Source organism: Amphiura filiformis, chromosome 3, assembly GCF_039555335.1.
Source record: "Amphiura filiformis chromosome 3, Afil_fr2py, whole genome shotgun sequence".
NCBI classification, from domain to species: domain Eukaryota; kingdom Metazoa; phylum Echinodermata; class Ophiuroidea; order Amphilepidida; family Amphiuridae; genus Amphiura; species Amphiura filiformis.
In genome coordinates, this window is record NC_092630.1 from 5,652,001 (window position 1) to 5,671,724 (window position 19,724).

General features: G+C 37.5%; 2 protein-coding genes across 2 annotated transcripts; both read left to right on the plus strand.

Annotated features, from left to right (window-relative positions):
* Positions 1–6,815: 6,815 nt before the first annotated feature.
* LOC140147607 (serine/threonine-protein kinase pdik1l-A-like) lies at positions 6,816–8,087 on the plus strand. The gene has a single exon (XM_072169382.1). It carries the CDS (start codon positions 6,823–6,825, stop codon positions 7,960–7,962), a length of 1,140 nt encoding a protein of 379 aa, XP_072025483.1. The 5' UTR covers positions 6,816–6,822; the 3' UTR covers positions 7,963–8,087.
* A 7,297-nt stretch (positions 8,088–15,384) lies between these two features.
* On the plus strand, positions 15,385–16,389 carry LOC140147031 (serine/threonine-protein kinase pdik1l-A-like). The gene has a single exon (XM_072168803.1). It carries the CDS (start codon positions 15,385–15,387, stop codon positions 16,387–16,389), a length of 1,005 nt encoding a protein of 334 aa, XP_072024904.1.
* The last annotated feature ends 3,335 nt before the right edge of the window (positions 16,390–19,724 follow it).

Here is a 19,724-nt window from a genome sequence, read left to right on the forward strand (position 1 = left end):
ATTTCGCGTTCCCCCCTCGCGTCCGCTCAAAATTTTCGTGTTCCCCCTTGTTTTCCTAATTTTCTCCATTTAAAATTTAACAATCCCCCCCTCCTGGTTCAACTAAAAATTTCAGGTTCCCCCCCTCAAGATCACAAAAAAATTTCGTGTTCCCCCCTAAATTTACCCATTCCCCCCCCTGCCATAAATAACGATCGCTCCCTAATTTTGCAGCAACGGCAGTCCATGTATTCCAACCCCGGTTACGTTACCAATCGGCCATATGAATATGTAAATCAGTGACGTCATGTAGAGCTTTTTGACTCGGATGTGGCAGTGACACAAAGAACTTGGAATATATAAAAATCTTTGCAGTAATACAAAAGTTCATACTGCAGTTACTGTCCGTTTTCCTATACACAATACACAGTGCTCTCACCATTGACGCGTGACCCCTACAAATGATGTATGTTGGGAGAATGGACACTTGCCTAGTTAACATCACTGTGTGAAAAATAACCAGCCAATATTTTATTTATTCTCCAAAACTTCTAGCAAATATATTTCTCTAACATGACCTAAAATTACAGCTAGGTTAGATGTTCAGAAATGGTCGTACTTTTTGTAAAATATGAGTGAGGGCAAGGCATAGCTAGCCAACTCCCGTGTTATTTGAATGGAGATTTGACCGAAAATATTGGTATCGGACCGCTCACTTCTGAAGGATGCCACAAAAAACCGGTAAAAGCTACATTTAAATTATTCTAAATAGGTTCTAGAAAATAAAGTTTTGTAACATGTCCTAAATTTTAGCTAATTTAGGTGTTTGGAGAGGTCGTACTTTTGTGTTTTAGGAAGGACATGTAAACGACAGATAACACCAAAAATATGAAGAAATTATTTCTAAACCGTGTTAAGTCAAAAATCATTATGTTGCTCATTTTCAAGAATGCTGGTTTACAAAAAGCACGACATTGTCTGATTTCGTGAACAAAGCCACACATAACATTGTTTCCTTTCGTTTCTTTTATAATCGTTTACCCAACTGAAGCTATGAATACCAGCTTTATTGCGATATCGCACATGAAAACAATCACTTGTGCACAACCAGAGAAGATCCGATTTAATCAGTTGAGCTGTTTCAATGAGTGTTATCTTGGTTTAATAGCTTTTAATGGGGTTAAGTCCTGCAAAGGTCGAGATGAATTCTACTGTAGACATGACTGCATCATGTTTGGTAACAGTCCAGTGATGCCAACGCCGCGCCTTAGGCGCACAATTGGGCTACTTGGCGATCACTTGCCGCTACTTAAAAAAGCATGCCGCTACTTGTTTAAAATTGGGCTACTTTTGCCAGTCTCAGGCCGCGGCACAAATTTGATGTATTTTCCTTTCAATTTAGAGCTATTTAGCCGATTTATAAAGGTTTTGAGTCTTTGAAGCTCCAAATTGAAATTACAATGGGTTTTGTGACCATTTATTGATCGGTCAGTAACTTCCCAGTAAGTACCGGAAGTTTCAAAGTCAAGTGCTTTTCCGCCCAATTGGGTGTTTTGCGGTCTAAATTCGGGTAAATACGCCCAAATATCCGGTATTGGGCGCTTTTTTGGAAGCTTAAAACATTGGGCTACTTGAGAATCCTTTACCGCGGCCTGGCGAGTCAATGCACCGCGCCTTGACGCTGAAAAGTTTTGGCAACACTGGGTAACACAGAAACACTCGCCTTTGGATTGAGCCCTCGAGTGACACGTATTAGAAAAAGATATCAAATTATATAGTCAATATAATTAACTAATTAAAATTGTAGGCCTATTTATAATAAATTGATTAGGCCTAATTATTTATAAGTGTAGGGGCCTATGAGCTTCTTGAAACAAATTCATCAGGATTGTGAAGTAAACTAAAGTTTTTAATTATGTAGTCAAATCCAATGAAATTCTACTCACTTAGAGCCTATGAGCTTCTGTGGCTCCTACAGTTATTTGGAGCAGGAATTTGGAGAGAAAAAAAAAGTTCACCCAACGGCGTTCATTAATTTTTTTATATAATCCCCTTTTTGCATCATTATAATTTTTGGGACCCATCCGAAGAAGAAAATGCTAAGCCACATAATCATGAATGATAAATGAAAACTATATGAACCCAATAATTTTGGTTGCTATGGAAAGCTACCATGGCCCCTCCCCCCACCCCAATACGTTTGCCCGGGCTAATATTGATATATTGCTATACTAAAACTCGAAATTTATACTCAATTAACTGGATGATTGATTGTGGGTAGATTGATTGATTGATTGATTGATTGATTGATTGATTGATTTGAAAAAATAACCCTCAACAATATAAATTGTGTGTTTGCTTATTTTAGTCAGCCACTTCTTTTAACTTATAGATTGCCCCTATAGGCTAAAGTTAACAATTGCTTTACTTTACTTTCTTCAAATTGGCATTATTTTGTTAATTATAAATAATTATAGTTATTTTACCTGATAAACCTACTACATGTCCTTAGGGTATCTACCAAAAACACGGTTTGTTTGATGGTATGTAAGGGGTGGTGCAATAATTATGTGTACCCCCGGGGTGAATTATAGGGGGGCAAAGGTTTTTGGCAGGCCAGAAGGGGGGGCAAGCATTTTTCGGCAGGTCAAGGGGGGGTCAAGCGATTTTTGGCAGGTCGAAAGGGGTGGCAAGCAATTTTTGGCACAGATATTTTGGTACCGTTTCTATATTACGCCCTAAAAAGGCGTAGGAAAACATTAGGAACACATTCAAATATGCAAAATTTCCTGCTCGCTGCGCTCGCATTATATGATAAGACAATTTAATGTTTTAAATTCGGGTTCCCCATAATAAGGCATGTGTAGGCCTAAGGGGGGGCAAAAATATTTTGGCACGTCAAAAAGGGGGGGCAAAGGTTTTTGGCACGTCGAAAGGGGGGGCAAAGATTTTTGGCACGGCCAAAGGGGGGGGCAAGCGATTTTTGAGACCATTTTGAGAATTCCCCCCCCCCCCCCCCGGGGTACACATAATTATTGCACCACCCCTAAACCTGGGTCATATTTAAGAAAAGTTGAACAATGATAGCGTTATTTATCTAAAATCTTGTTATATGGTATTAGAACATCAGCAAACAGACTAGGGAATGACAAGGGAATTTTTCAAAAACTTTTTATTATGAAATGTAAGTTGTGAATGTAGGCCTACTCTCAATCATCTGGGAATCGTAAACGAGAGACAAGATTAAATCTAGTCAACCAGATAAACATACCTTGGACTTGGAGTTAGAGCAACCAACGTTGCGGCCAGAACCACTGACCTTCAGCTGGGTTGTGATGTTAACGGGGATAACATCTTGACTCCCAATGAAATGTAACTCATATTATTTGTCTAATTTAAATTAAAACAGGGAATTAAAACATATGCAAATAGCGCCCCCAGTTTGCACACAAATGTACAGTTTACTAGAATTTAAATTACCACAAAAAAGCAGAAAAAGATGAATAATTTGAAATAGAAACGAATGTTAAAAATTGCTACAAAATAATGTGTAAATAGAGTTTAATAGTGTGATAGCTGTTGGTAATATTCAGGACTAGAAATTAAACATTATAATAATGTTTTGTTAGAAAAAATAATAAATGATCACATCAAACAAATTAACAACCGTGTAAAAACGTTGACAACGTAAAGAAAGCAGTTTAACAAAACCACCTCGGCTCACTTTTTCAAACTTGGTCTCATTTGTATACGGTTTTGGTTTACACTTTATCATATTTATATTGATTTAAAACATTTCCAGAAGTGCTATGTATCTTTAATGTGCAGATGCGATATTAATTTGTAAGCTTTCTGGAACGACCAGAAAGGTTATTATCTTGTTCTTGCATGGTGAACCGTGAAGCCAATATCATATATGTGTCTTGTTTTTGTTTTATAATATTAATTTCATGATTGAATTAAACGAATAACAAGTAGGTTTTATAGGCATATCACATCAAAAATAAGCGCAGCAGAAACACGTTATTTAATGTTTCTACATGAATGAGCTTTATTAAAGCATCAAAAATCAAAAAAAAGAATTGAAATCGGTCAATGCATTGTGATGTAGTGTCAATTTAAAGATGCTCGTAAATGGAATAAAAACCTGCCACAAAATGGCTGCAATGACAAAATTGGCACATTCCGAGATTTTGACGGTTTATTTGGACGCTTGCCTGAAAAAGCAGCGTTAATTTAAGTATCACAGGTAAATGCCTATCTTTCCTGACTTCGTTAAAGAAAACAAAATTTAAAAATTTATCATTGAATAATTATAATAAATTAACCAAATGTACTATTTTAGCAATTTCGGCCAATCTGCAGACAAATTAAAGCTGAAAAATGACCATGTTCAGCTAATTAATATGCAAAATTGATGCCAGTGGAAAACCGTACACGATATCAGGGTGCGGGTTTTTTTGCACACATATGTATACGAAGTTCTTTCAATTGATAACAAAAAATACACAAAAAGTAATTAATTATGCAAATTAGCTAATTACAGCTAATTATGTATTCATGATATTATTATGTAAATTAGGCATGAGTAATTTTGGTGTTTTTTAATATTTAATGAAAGTCTATTCATTCACCATAAATTTGTCAAGTATGAACCTGTTATGATGTTGAATAAAAAAAACAGCAGTTAATTACTTTAAAATAATACAAAAAATACAAAGTTTGACAATTTGATGGTGTCTGGAATAGAATTTTCTTTTTTACTGTCAACATGGTATGTGTCACCGTTACTCAAAGCCAAATCCGAAAAGTAAAAATAAAAATTCATTTGCAATGAGACTTAAAATTAATGTTATCTGGATTAACGTAGGAGGGCAAATGGTAAAAGGAAGCGCCGTTTCACTCTAGCGCGTATACAAAACTAGTATGGCCTTGGACACACACAATGGCTTAAAGCTATTGTGGTTTGGAAAACTACTCCCTATGGAATATCTTTGATAATATTATGTTTTAACTAGTGTTCCTCAAGTGCTTTCAATGTAGATGGAAATAATTTACATGCTAAGAAAGATTAGTATTTTAGCTAAATGGTGGTAGATCAGACTATTTCAATAGGCCTATATTTACTGATTTATGAGCGATCGTCAAAAAATCCATTAAACAGGCAGTAATTCTTGAACAAAGCTAAATTTAATTTTGTCGGATTCAATGGTAGCTTCAGAAAGGTTTCATATACCATATATTAAAATTTCAAACAATTGGGATAAATGGAACATACTAAGGAAATTCATTTTTGACATTGATGTTTTCCAAAAATTAGCCGACTTTGATGCGCGCGCTTTTTAATTCACTGTTATGCTTGCATGCACAGTGTGGCAGAATTATTGCGCAGCCACTGTGACATACCTAAGTAATCTTGTTGGAAACGCTGTATTCTGCTGAAATAAAATAAACACACCGATTTGCTGTTGGTGTTCAAAATGGGACCAAGTTTCAAAAAGTGAGCCGAGTGGTTATTTTTAACTTGCTGCTTTCTTTACATTGTCAACGATTTTTTGGAATTATTTCCCTTCTTTTTATGAATGTAGCCAAGCAGCTCCAAGCTTAGAAAGTCATCAGGTTACGAAGTGCACCATAAAACGAATAAAACGAAAAATAGATGTTTGAAGTTATGCTGTTCTTGATTTATGGCAATAAATAATTAAACAAACTTTATCAGTCGTTTATTTGTCACACTTGCTGGTCACAACTACCGCGTGACTGCGATATAAAATTGGATCGGTTGAGCCCATATTTATTGGTCGAGCTATGAGCTACTCATAGCTATAACGAGACCAATAAATATTGGGCGTAAAGCATCAATTTTATCATTATTATGTTTTGGATCCAATATTATCACAACTTGGATCCATCAAAACACAATAATAATGTTAATAGGCGTACATACACAAGAGTCAGTCCGATTTACTTCAAGTTGGAACAGGTAAATGCGCGTATTATGTAAGCCTATACTACGGCCAAGTGCCTAAATCCCCGACTTGGGAAGATAATTTATGTTTTAATGTTCGGGTTCTTTGTAGGCCGGCGGGGCATGCAATATAGTTGGATATCCAAATTTCGCGGATTGTAGTTCTTTTGTAGCCGTGCGGGGCAATCTGGATGATATCCCTATTAAGCGTTTTTGTTTTTCATTTCAATTCAATGCATTGAATCGAAATGTTTTTATTATTTCATTTAAATTCACTGCATTAAATCGAAATGGTTTTGTTTTTCATTTCAATTCGATTCATTGAATCAAAAATGTATACAACATTCTGCCATTTCACTTGTATTGTCAGCTTATCAGTTACAATAAACTTTCTCCCTGAACTGCTTTTAGTCAAATGCCCGCGATTGCCCGGTAACATGTATCAGTGTTGGTAATAAGAATTGAATTTCAATATGAATAGAATTTATATGCTGTGAAATTGAAATTGGCTAGAATTAAATTTCGATGCATTGAATTTGAATTGAATCAAAATGATTTAAACTAGAGAAGAATTGAATTGAAATTGCATCACAAGGATTTGACAAAATAAGAATTGAATTCGAATTAGATCGAAACATATTAACGAATAACTACAAAGAGAATTGAATCCGAATTGAATTGAAATTCATTTTCTGAATCGAAATAACACTACAAACAATGCCCATCAATTTTCCCTGAACACATTTTGCTGCATGGCTAGCTATTCCGGTTCGCTGCACTGGTGATTACGATAACACATAATATAACGGGGAAATACCCGGTTATTTCCGGATTTGAGTTTTTTATAGGAAAATATATATCATATTCTGATATGAATGCGCTATATGTTCTTAAACATCAAGCTAGCAGTAGCCCATGTTGATTTAAGAGAGTGGACAGAGATTGTGATCTTAAACGCTCTTGATATCATGAGCATCCTACCGCGGGGATTTCGGAATGCCCGAGAGATTGGAAGGGGTGCATTTGGTGTTGTTTATATGGCAATAAATACTGGAGAAAATCGTAGATGTGCGTTGAAACAAATACACTCTGACAGTAAAACCGTACAATCCGAACTTAAAGCCCTAGCTCAACTTCGCGGTCATGACGGCATAGTCACCTTTCACAACGCTTTGAGGTACCAAGGATCTGTTTGGCTTGAGATGGAGTATTGCGAAGAGGGATCTCTAAACACATTCTACGAGAACTTCCATGGTATGCCCCCGGGCATGCCGAATGTCATGGACACTCGCCTGAAATTTACGCTCATGAAGGAAATGACAGATGCTCTCCAATTCCTGCACAGCAACGGGATAGCGCACCGCGATTTGAAGCCTGATAACATCCTGATTTCACCAGGAAAGGACGGTCGTAGTTATCACGCGAAGATCACCGACTTTGGTCTCGCGAAGGTAATCTCCGACAGCTTGTGTAACGGGAATATTCTCAACTTTTACATGAAGTCCAAGGCAGGATCGGCAATGTTCATGGCACCAGAAGTGTTCAACCGTCGCTATACGATCAAAGCAGACGTTTTCTCCATGGGCCTGATCTTTTCTTCCCTGATTATGGGTGCTTGGAGTCCAGAATATGGACTGTGCCTTGCTGTCATGCATAGGGGTGATGTAAAACCGATAGGTATGATGCAGAGCTGTAATTCAAAGTATGAGTTTACTCTACCTGCTGACTTCCCAGCAAGTCCGCGCATGAAAGTGCTGTTGCATACTATGGTGTTAGCTGACCACCACCATCGACCTTCCGCAGGAGAAGTCATGCGAATTCTTAACGGAATGAATGGCGACGATCATGACAATGACATCCGCCCTTCAAACCCAGGAGCCAGTCCGTACCAATATTTTGCAGATTCTACTACTGGTGATGATCCCCGAGGTAATGACTCTTTCCAGTTGTGGACAATCGGCGTCGTTGCCTTTGTCATGGTAATGGTTACACTTGCCGTTTTCCGTGACAAATAGAAGGATTCAGAAGCAACACATTCGCTCTTCATTGGTATTATATTGATTGGTACAGTACAAATGTTTTATTTATAACATTTGGCACAAGGCCAGGCAGATCCAATATTGATTACACAATAAATTGAAGGATTTAAAATCAGAAACATTACTAGAAAATACATATAATCAATACAGAATAAAATAAAACAAAACATAAATTATGTGAACTGCGGGGTGAACTGGTTAGAGGAGGTGGGACTGGATGGCCAATTTGAAGGCCTGGAGGGAAGAAGCATTGACAATAGCTTCAGGGAGATAATTCCAGATGGAGGAGGCAAACGGATAAAATGATCTCTGGGACAATGAAAGCCGGCGGAAAGGAACTTGAACAGCGCGGGAATTGAGGTTTCGTAGACCAGGTCTGGGATGAGGCTGGAAAGGGTTGGGAGAAGAACAAAGATTGGCAAAGATTTTTGGATGTGGATACTTCAACGACTGAAATTTGAATTTGTACAATGTATTAGTGACTTATCAAAACTTCGACGTATTCAGAATTCTGCAGCCCGACTTGCAGGGCCGGATTTACTTTTTGGGGTACTTGACCAGGTCAAAATTTGAAGTCCCTAAAACTCATTGTGAGGAAGGCATGTGCACTCAAGTGACCAAAATTTGGTTTATGTATATAAGATTGATAGTGGTGTCGGATGCATTAAAATTTAGAGGGGGAAGCGCGCGAACAAATTTCATGTTCGGACTAATTTAGCCCAAAATGAAGGTAATTTTGCTAAGGGTCAGTGCGGACGAAGCGCACAAAATTTTACCCGATTTATGCCCAAAGCATGGTGTTTCTTGGGCTAAAAAGGAGATGCATAGGGAAATTGTGGGGCCCTGGGCCCAGGCCCATCTGGCCCAATGGTAAATCCGTCCAATGGAAAATCTGACATTTTGCGATCACATTACTTTGTTGTCTCAATAATCTTCATTGGTGATTGGTTATCTGTTCGATCACGCATCAACTACCAAATTTATTCTTCGCACTAACAAAATGTATCCATGATCGGGGATCGACCAAGCATCACTATTTTGGCCAGTGCAGTGCTCATGTCCAACTCGCAATCTACGTTCTGGTTCGAAATCGCCCTTTATCTGTTACTAATACATCAATCTAGCACTTTCGACTGTGTCAGTAAAAATTTTATGTTTTGAATAATTTGCCTCTTCATAATAGAAGTCGTCAAACTACGATAATATGAACAATTTAAAAGTCAATTTAAAACTTGTTCACAACATCATACGGATCGTATATTTTCCATGTTTATGCATGATGTATATGGTATGTCTTCATGTGTATTACTTGAGTGCAGTTTGTTTTCTTGTTTTATGCCGGCGCCTTCAGACTCTAATTATTATTACAGACTTGACATTTAATATGGAATACTTTTTCGCAAAATTCCAAGACTGGTCTGGTAGAGGTCTGCATAAACGGCACGGGCTAAATATTATTTGGCGTGTGTTTGGAGATGGTGTGAAATAATTGTATGACAGAAAAAGTGCTTTCCATTAGTTCACATTATGGCGCTCGTAATGTAGTGAATTAGCCTAAAATGGCGGATTTAAGGAGACTGAATTTGATTTTTGTGGGGGTAACATTTCTGAATTTGAGCAACATTATTCTGATATTATCAAATTCGTTGAGGTTTGAGGCGATTTTACTGAACCTGAATACCAATAAGTGTTCGTCTGAACTGAAATGCACCTGTGATCTACCAGTTTTGAAAGTGGGAGGAGCTTTAAAAATATGGCTCTCAAAAGTGATATGCACTCAGAAAGTTTGAATGGTCCCCTGGGGCGAATTGTTATAAACTTACAGTACACAAAGAAACAGTGTGAGTTCATTGGACAACCAGGAATCCACACAGTTGTTTTTGTACCGTAAGTTTATAACATTTGACCCCAGGGGGCCATTCACATTAACATTTGACCCCAGGGGGCCAAGCACGGTGCTTGGTCCCTTATTATTTCTTGCGTATATAAATGACCTGCCCCAAAATCTTCATTCTGAAGTCAGGCTTTTCGCCGATGACTGTGTGGTCTACCGTGAAGTCGCAAATGATCTGGACCACACTCTTCTCCAAGATGATTTGGATACTCTGGAGAAATGGCAGAATGAATGGCAGATGCATTTTAATACCAAGAAATGCTTCATAATGAGAATCACCCATAAGCGGAATGTTAAGATGTTTGATTACAAGCTGGGTAGTTGCATACTGGAGGAAACAAAATGTCACCCATATTTAGGAGTTACAATATCCAACAACTTATCCTGGTCAACACATATAAATAACATCACATCAAGTGCAAACAGATCACTTGGTTTCATTAGGCGTAATTTATACTCATGTTCAAAACCCATAAAGCAAACCGCTTATACATCCTTAGTTAGGCCGCTGTTAGAATATTCAAATTCCGTTTGGGACCCGCATCAGAAAGAACTCATTAATAAAATTGAAAAAATCCAAAAAAGGGCAGCCAGATTTGTTACGAACACATACGACAGAACCACCAGCATTACTAAACTAGTCAGCGACCTGGATTGGGACACAATGGCCAACAGGAGAACCGCCAACAGAGTAACAATTCTTCACAAAGCAAGACAGGGCCTCCTGGCCCTACCGGTCGAAGACTTACTGCAACCAAACCCGCGTCAATCACGACACAATCACCCAGCTGCTTATAAAGTAATCACCTGCAACAAAGACTGTTACAAACAATAATTTTTCCCCAAAACGGTAATCACCTGGAACAATCTACCCTACTCAATAATACAAATTCAAGACCCTGCCAGCTTCAAAACTGCAGTGACGGAACACCTAAGAAACGACTAATCAACCCATGCGCACACCAATTCCTACACGCCTGGTTCCAGCTAGGGAGCGTTGTGTAGTACCAACTACAGATACAGATACAGATTCAAACTTTCTGAGTACGTACAGCTTCTAAGAGCCCCATTTTATGCTCCTCCCCTGTTCAAAAACTTGGTAAATTGTAAGTGTATTTCAGCTGTGATGAATGCCAGTTGCTGACGAAGTTTACGACATATCACCTCAAACCCCTATAAATTTGATAATAACAGAACCATGTTGCATAAAGTCTGAAATTGTGTCCCCCATAAAGCTCAAATTCAGCCTTCCTGAATCCGCCATTTTAGGCAAATTCGCTACATTATGAGCACCATAATGTAAACATATGGAAAGCACTTTTTCTATCAAACAATCATTTTACACCATCCCCGACACACCCCAATTAATATTTAGCCCGTGCGGTCTATGCAGACTCCGTCCAAACCAGTCTTGGAATTTTGCGAAAAATATTCCATATTAAATGTCAAGTCTGTATTATTATTATTATTATTATTATTATTATTATTATTATTATTATTATTATTATTATTATTATTATTATTATTATTAGTGTTATTATTATTATTATTATTATTATTATTATTATTATTATTATTATTATTATTAGGCCTATTATTATTATTATTATTATTATTATTCTCCTTTAATTAACAAGCTAGTTGCTCAGCAAACATTTTTGAAAACGTGATACAAAACATTCTAACATAATGTTATTCAGTGTTTACCAAGCATTTTGCACACATGTTTACCAAAAATATTTTGCAATAACATTTTGACATTTGTAAAATGTTGTTGTAGTGTTGCTTCATTTTAGAAATTTTTCATGACCTTTATATAACTCGACCTTTAAATGTTATAAAAACGTTGTGACCAAAACCAAAACGCATTTATAACACATTCATAGAAATATGAAACACAGTAATCCATCTGTCTTTTGTAAACCATACTTAACATGAACATAGTATTTAAGCATTTTTTTTTATCTCCATTGTTTACAAAGTTTTTTTACGAAATTAAAAATTGCTAACAGTTATTGATAGTTTTGTTTTGCACACCTGGTCCCAAACCAAATCCCAATCCAGCAAAAAAAAAAATTGTCATTATCCGCAGAAGGTTTATATAAAGGTTATATAAAGGGTATAAAAGTTTTAATATATAACATTTAAAAACATTTTTGATAGCTGCAAATATTCTAGCATAATGTTATTTAATTATTGACATTGTGGCATAGATGTGCTAACATAGCCTGCTAATGTTATGGTTAAAACTGAAAGCGGTGCATTTAAGACAGAATAACGTATTTTATATAAATCCGTAGAGAAATTCGCTACATGTATTTGAATGAGGATTTTATTTCTCAATACTGCTGTTTTCCTCTTTTTTGTGCAATTTTTTCGTTTGAAAAATGTGATGCGATCAAGCAAAATCAGTCGGAACTCGGAAATATTAAATTTTCAGTTTCTTATAGGATAGTAAAAAGCATTTACAAAGCTTGATTTCGCAGATAACTTCATTAAAATTAAACAACCAGTTCCAAAGATATGAGCAATTAAAGAGTTTCCAAAACAAGAGGAAACAAAAGGAAATATTTCCTTTGTTTGGCTATATCTCAATGACTTAATGACTCAATTTTAATGACTTTACTTTTAGACAGCTTGTACACAATTTAAATTTGTTTACACTTTCGCCGGGATCACTGAATAAGCACATAGTCCATAATTATTACGAACGATGATTATTTCCTGCCACTGCCTTATCATTTGTTGCACCCCATGACTGAAGACCAAGCTTTATACCATATAAAATAATATTTGATCAAAAATGCATGGTTGCATACTTGTGAACAAAAAATGCCCACCATTTTTTTCTTCTGAACATACTTTTGTTGTTTGTCTGGCTATTTCGATTGTTGACTGTTGATTACGACAACAGGGAAAACCCATACACTATTAATAGATATTCACAGGTGGTGAACGCCGTGCATTCTCTAAATTATTTTGAAATTTAAAACAAGCTTAAAATATCACAAACAAGTAGAAGTAGGCATATATGTTAATAAATAATAATAATACAAGCTAAAACCGTTGGGGTTCGATAATGAACACAAAACTAACCTTCAAAATAATTAAATACAGTAAAATTTGATTATTCGCTACATGTATTTGAATGAGGATTTTATTGCTGTGGAAAGTGCCATACGGCTGAGCAGTTTTGCCGTCTCTCTCTATCATGTCATCCGCCGCCTGGATATTCAGGGGAAATACCGGGGGAAATACCAGATTCTAATAATATTAACGTTAACTGCGTTATTTCTGAAAACACTGAGCAAGCAGCGGCTCATTTTATTGAACACAAAGGACAGATTGCAGGGGCGGACTGGTGGTTTAAGGCGGCCGTGGCAAATTTATTAAGACCGGCCCTATTACTAAAATAGAGCGCAGCGAGCGCAGCGAGCGTAGCGACTAGCGCATGGGGTCCAGGGGCCCGCGTAAGGGCCCCTGGTAGGGTCCAGGGGCAAAGCCCCTGGTGGGGGTCCAGGTGGCGAAGCCCCTGGACAACTAAGGGTTTTAGCTATTCTAGGGGGTCAGGAAGCCCGGATTTGACAACGATTTCTGAAGCCAAATTCCATTTGTACAGACTTGAAATATTCTTTATCCATTGTCACTCACTTGCAATAATCAAGATCAAACCAACAGTTATTCAATTTATAAGTAGTGCATGTTTTATGTTTTGACTCATTTGCACACATATAGGCCTAGAATTACATCTTTGCAGAACTGTGTTATCATATCGTGAGTATAGGCCTATATTCAATCATTAAAAGACAAATGCTAAAAATTGTTTAGGCCTACTGGGTAAAGGTTAATAGCAACTTTTTTAAACTATATAAACAGCATCTAGCGAATGGTAGTGAGCTTTGGCAAAAATTGCATTGATAATTTCATAGCGAGCGTGATAAAACTCTACAGTGGCGTAGATTTGTTTTTGACATTGGGGTTGGAAAAATATTCTTGAAATAGCACCTTTTGGCGACATAAGTTTATTGTACAAATGCGCGCGAAGCGCACAGACATTTTTGGCATATTGAAGCTAAACTGGTGATGATGCAGTGGAATAAATTGACACTTTTTATAAGGCTAAAATGGCCAAATATGAGATTGATTTGGTCAGAAACTCACATAGGCCTACAGGTGTCATCATGGGGGGCTTGTATGGACCATCCCTTTTAAAATATTGGGGGATTTATCCCCATCCCCAGGATCTACGCCTATGAGTTGAAACATCAAAAGGAAAGAAATTGGTTTGAGTATTGAACTGAGTAATGTGGCTGTAAGTATTATGTAATGTAATCCCTGCATTACAAGGAGCACCCCAGCCCAGAGGTTTTCGAATGATGGTCTAGCCGTGCTAGTTTTGACAGCTGATGGTGGTCCAAAGGGCCAAAGGCCGGGACGGGGGCACTCACTAAAAATGAGTGAAGCGATGTGTGTGCAGTGCGGCCACAACCCACATTAACCCCCATTTTCAACTCCCTCTCACTCTCACTTTGTAAAGAATTTTTGACAAATTTCTGGTAGTCTTTCACCGTTGTTTCTCAAAAAAAATCCCATTTTGATGACTTTTGAAAAACAATTATCAAAAATTTGTCAACTTTTGTATTTTGACCCAAGAATGCCCCCCTTGGTTATATAGCGTCGAAGCTCTCACCAAAAGACCACTATGATCGATAGCATGTAGCCTATAGTTTCAAACTGGTGTCCCATGTCCGCACATCCCCATCACTTCGAAAGTCGAGTGCCTGTAGGCCTATCAGCCCCTATTTCTACAGGCCTTAGGCCCTATCACTATGCAGACAAACAGCGGGCACACTGTGTAGGCCCTTATATTACTCATCCCCCTCAATGATCCCCCCTCCTTTCTTCTCTTTTCCTTTCTTTCTCCTTTGTCTGCCTAATACCGAATGCCCATACCGGCCCTAGCCTCATTCCGCAGCCGCAATGAAATACCAATATTCCATTGACAGCCAGCCCAATATTTTGCTGTTGGCTTAAAATTTAAAAATTTTACTGTATCGCATCTAGAGTATTGGCCTTTTGCTGTGTTTACGGTCTAGAGAATTGATTCAAAAGGCCATTTGTAGGTGATGCCGCGACGGTGTACGTGGCCGGCCTATAATAGCTTAGTGTTAGGGCCTATACCTTAAGCCCTAGGGCCTATGTCTTGGGCCTTACGCCTTCGGCTCTCGGACCTATGCCTCAGGCCCTAGGGCCTATGTCTTAAGATACTCCTTCCCCATTCTCTCCCCTTTTCTTCTATTTTCCCTTTCTTTCTCCTCTTTTCCTTTTCTCTCTTTCTCTTTTTCTCCCCTTCTCCTTTCTTTTCCTTTTTCTTTCTTTTTCTCTTCTTTTTGAGCAACCGGCCCTGAGCGGCCCAGAACCAAGCAGCCCATGTGGCGATCGCCACAACGCCACAGTGGCCAGTCCGCCCCTGACAGATTGTGATCCTAAACGCTCTTAATATCATGAGTATTCTACCGAATTTCTTTCAGAATGCCCGAGTGATTGGAAGGGGTGCATTTGGTGTTGTTTATATGGCAAGGAATACTAGAGAAAACCGTACATGCGCGTTGAAACAGATAAACGCAGACAATGACACCGTACAAGCCGAAATTACAGCCCTCGCTCAACTTCGCGGTCATGACGGGGTAGTCACATTTCACCGTGCTTTGAGGTACCAGGGTTCTGTTTGGCTTGAGATGGAGTATTGCGAGGAGGGATCTCTAAACACGTTTTACACGAGGAACCGCGGTAGGCATGATATCATAAATCCGCCACTAATATTTAGATTCATGAAGGAAACGATCTCTGCCCTTCAGTACCTTCACAGGAACGGGATAGCTCACCGTGATCTGAAGCCCGACAACATTCTGATTTCATCAGGAACCGACGGTATTCATCACACAAAGATCACTGACTTCGGTCTCGCAAAGGTAATCTCCGACAGATTGTATAATGGGAACATTCTCAGCTTTTATATGACCTCTGGAGTAGGAACAATGTTCTTCATGGCACCAGAAGTTATAAACGGCAGTTATACGATCAAGGTGGACATTTTCGCCATGGGCCTGATCTTCTCCTCCCTGATTATGGGTGCTTGGAGTCAACGACATGGCCTGTTCCTTGCTGTTATGCATGGGGGTTCTCCAAAGCCGATAGGACTCATACAGAGCTGTAATCCACAGTTTCAGTATACCCTACCTGGAGAATTCCCAGCAAGTCTGCGCATGAAAGTGCTGTTGCAATCCATGCTGTCAGCTGACCACCACCATCGACCTTCCGCAGAAGATGTCATGGGCATTCTTAACGGAATGAATGACAGCGATGATATCCGCACTTCAAACCCAGGAGCCACACCGTACCAAACCTTTGCATGTGTTGACCGTATTAATTGGTGGAAAGTCGGCGGCATTGTTGCTATAATCTTACTTGTATTATTTGGCTTTTGGCCGGTTTTGCGTTGGTTATAATAATATATTACAACGTATGCATTCTGTATAGATAATCGCATCCAGTCGTCTCTACGCACCTCTTTTGTCATGTTACCCAGTCCATCTGAGGTAAATATTTGGCTTTGTCCTCTTGGCCACACCTGATATAATTACATAGATTCTTTGTTACAACCTTATTAATTAGGATATATCTACTTGATCATTACACACTGTCTTCTGTGTCCATCTCCGGAGTCCATCTGTAACGATCAGATTATTTACACTGTGTAACCATGTTAGCTACTAACTATCCGGGCTAACTATTGACATGAAATACGTTCAAATCTGACCAACCATGTGGTGTCCGATCATCTTTTCTAAACCAAAATGCACACGCGTCGATGAAACCATCCAGTTTATTTGTACCATGGATTTTGAACTGAACCTTGATATTCAAGAGATCCACCGCAGACATTACCAATGACAACATTTTTCGACAGATATACCTTTACAGTTCCACGCAGAAAGCGACAATCGTTTAGTTATATTAACACTGTAAGAATCGTTACATGATGTATGATTTCTGTTAAATTTAATTTTGTTATTCATCATGTTCTTTGCCAAAAAGTAACACATAATATAACTGACAAGGCGGTTTTCTGATCATTAAGGCGACATAATGAGGTTAAATGAAAGAAAAACACTTAGCCACTTGACTATGGAGCTGTACAGTGACGGCGCCGGGGGCATTAGTAGGGGTGGGGGAAATACCCCAGTTGCCCCCCTGTTGCCCCAATAACAAACCTAAAATACGAAATTTTCCATTTTTTACGGCAATTTTGCCTGAAATTCATTTCCCCATGATGTCCCCCGAAAACAATCACTGGCAATATATGGGGGAATTGGCGAATAAAACCGGGGTTTATAAAAACTCTCAATTTTACAGTAATTAAAGCACTTCAGGTCTTTCACATGGAATTTAAGTATACCATTTGGCATTACAATCATGTAAAAAGTATAAATTCGAGAAAAATGATATATAATGGGGTAATTGGGACCTATTGCATAATCAGTTATTTGTTTTCTAGACACAGCTTAATTTATTATCATTATTTTAGTTTTACATTATGTATTGTAGTAAGTAGTTGTACTAAATTATAATTCTGTTCAACTGGACTTACTGTTTTTGATGATTACAATATTATATCACGTCATATCCATGACGCATCATCAGGCCAATTCATCTTGAATTTTGACAATTGACCATACAGTTCTTGAAATATAAGAATTTTACGAAACTCCCTAATTTTCAAGCCTTTCCACGGATTCAAATATCAATTGATGATCTATTATAGTATATTCTGAGTTCTTAGGCCATCTTTGTTTAATAATTCGTCTCAAAGCCCCCGCGCGCATAGTAAAATCGTTTGTTTTTCGCGTTATCCCGCTGGATTGAGTAAATTTTAGGGTTTTTTCCGCTGTTTTATTTTTTTTTCCCGACCCACCACACAAAAATCTCACGTCTGACATCGTACATCTCAATAAAAAATTCTTCATCTTGACCACAATGTAACCTCCCTGAGCATGCTGAAAGATGAAAAGGTGGGCTATCCTTGCCACAGATACACAAAATAATTAATTTATTTATTTATTTATTAAAACCACATTCCGTATTAGGTTTTTAACTTGGGAAGGGCTTTGAGACGAACTATTAATATTATAAAATGGATGGCCTAATCACTGTGTCTGTTGTCATTGATATATATTGACTCCGTGGATATGCTTGAAAATGAGGGAGTTTCGTAAAATTCTTTTATTTCAAAAACGGAGCGGTCAATTGTCAAAATATGTTCCTCAACATCATCATGCAGTTATTTAGTTACGTATGGTTATGCGTTAACGTACCAAAAATCAGTTCCCGACGATACAGTTCTTTCAGGGACACCCTTTAGAAGCGAATTTTTCGTAACTCTTCGTAACTGATCATGCTGATGGTTATCGTAACTGATGGTTGGTTCGTGTAAGAATAAAGAGCCAATTCATCGTGTAAGAATACAGAGCCAATTCAAGATTAGTCGGCCTGATGATGTTTCATGGATATGACTTGATACTGTAGCCAACAAAAACAGTAAGTCCAGTTGAACAGAATTATAATTTGAGTACAATTATTTTATCTACCTGGATGATTGATAATATTCCTAAATATATTGTAGTAAGTATATTTGTATAGAATATTGCGAAATTTAAATTTGTCTTGATGTTTCTGCAGCTCATGGTAAACTGAAGCAATTCGTATCAATGACAGACTGTATTTATTTCTGCACTCTTAAAACTATATTTTTGACCGGTCAATGCGAGATGTAAGAGTATATCAACATACATGTACATTATTATATCAGAAGCATGGAAGTTATTGAGTTATGATGTATGTTGTATGTATTGGTATGTAAGGTATCAACTTATCTTAGATTTCTCATTTAAAGTTATGTACACCATTTCATCAAAAGATAATGATTTTGAGAAAAATTGCTTTAAATACACTACAGTGCTTTTATTTTCCTTGTTTTAGTTTCATTATTTTGTTGATCATGACATAAATATTGTTATTTAGTTATACCCCAAAAGTTATTTTTATACTGCAGTAAAAGGATAATGTTTTTACGGTCGGTCGCTCTCAAAACATGGCATATGTGTTGATGTTTCTTGTTGTAAATTAAGCCACTTATCATTGCTTATGTACATGATGTACAGAGTGTCCCAATAAAATGACCGTCTGTGGGTTGTACCACAATTCTCCAAATATTCTGAAAATTCCAGCCATTTCACGACCATGATAAATGCCAGCACGACCAATTGATAAATGTTGAAAAATGTTCTCCATTCTTAAAACTCCAATGAAACTTTCCGAGAATCATCTAATAATAATGTTTAAATTTACTGCCATTAAAAGTTTGTTACTTGTGAACATTTCTGAAGTTATATGACAATGGCAAGTAAAGAGTAACTGCAGGACCAGCTTACATTTTTTTTAAATCATAACATTATGATCCGAAGTATTTTAGAATTTTTTGACCACAATGTAACCTCCCTGAGCATGCTGAAAGATGAAAAGGTGGGCTATCCTTGCCACAGATACACAAAATAATTAATTAATTTATTTATTTATTAAAACCACATTCCGTATTAGGTTTTTAACTTGGGAAGGGCTTTGAGACGAACTATTAATATTATAAAATGGATGGCCTAATCACTGTGTCTGTTGTCATTGATATATATTGACTCCGTGGATATGCTTGAAAATGAGGGAGTTTCGTAAAATTCTTTTATTTCAAAAACGGAGCGGTCAATTGTCAAAATATGTTCCTCAACATCAT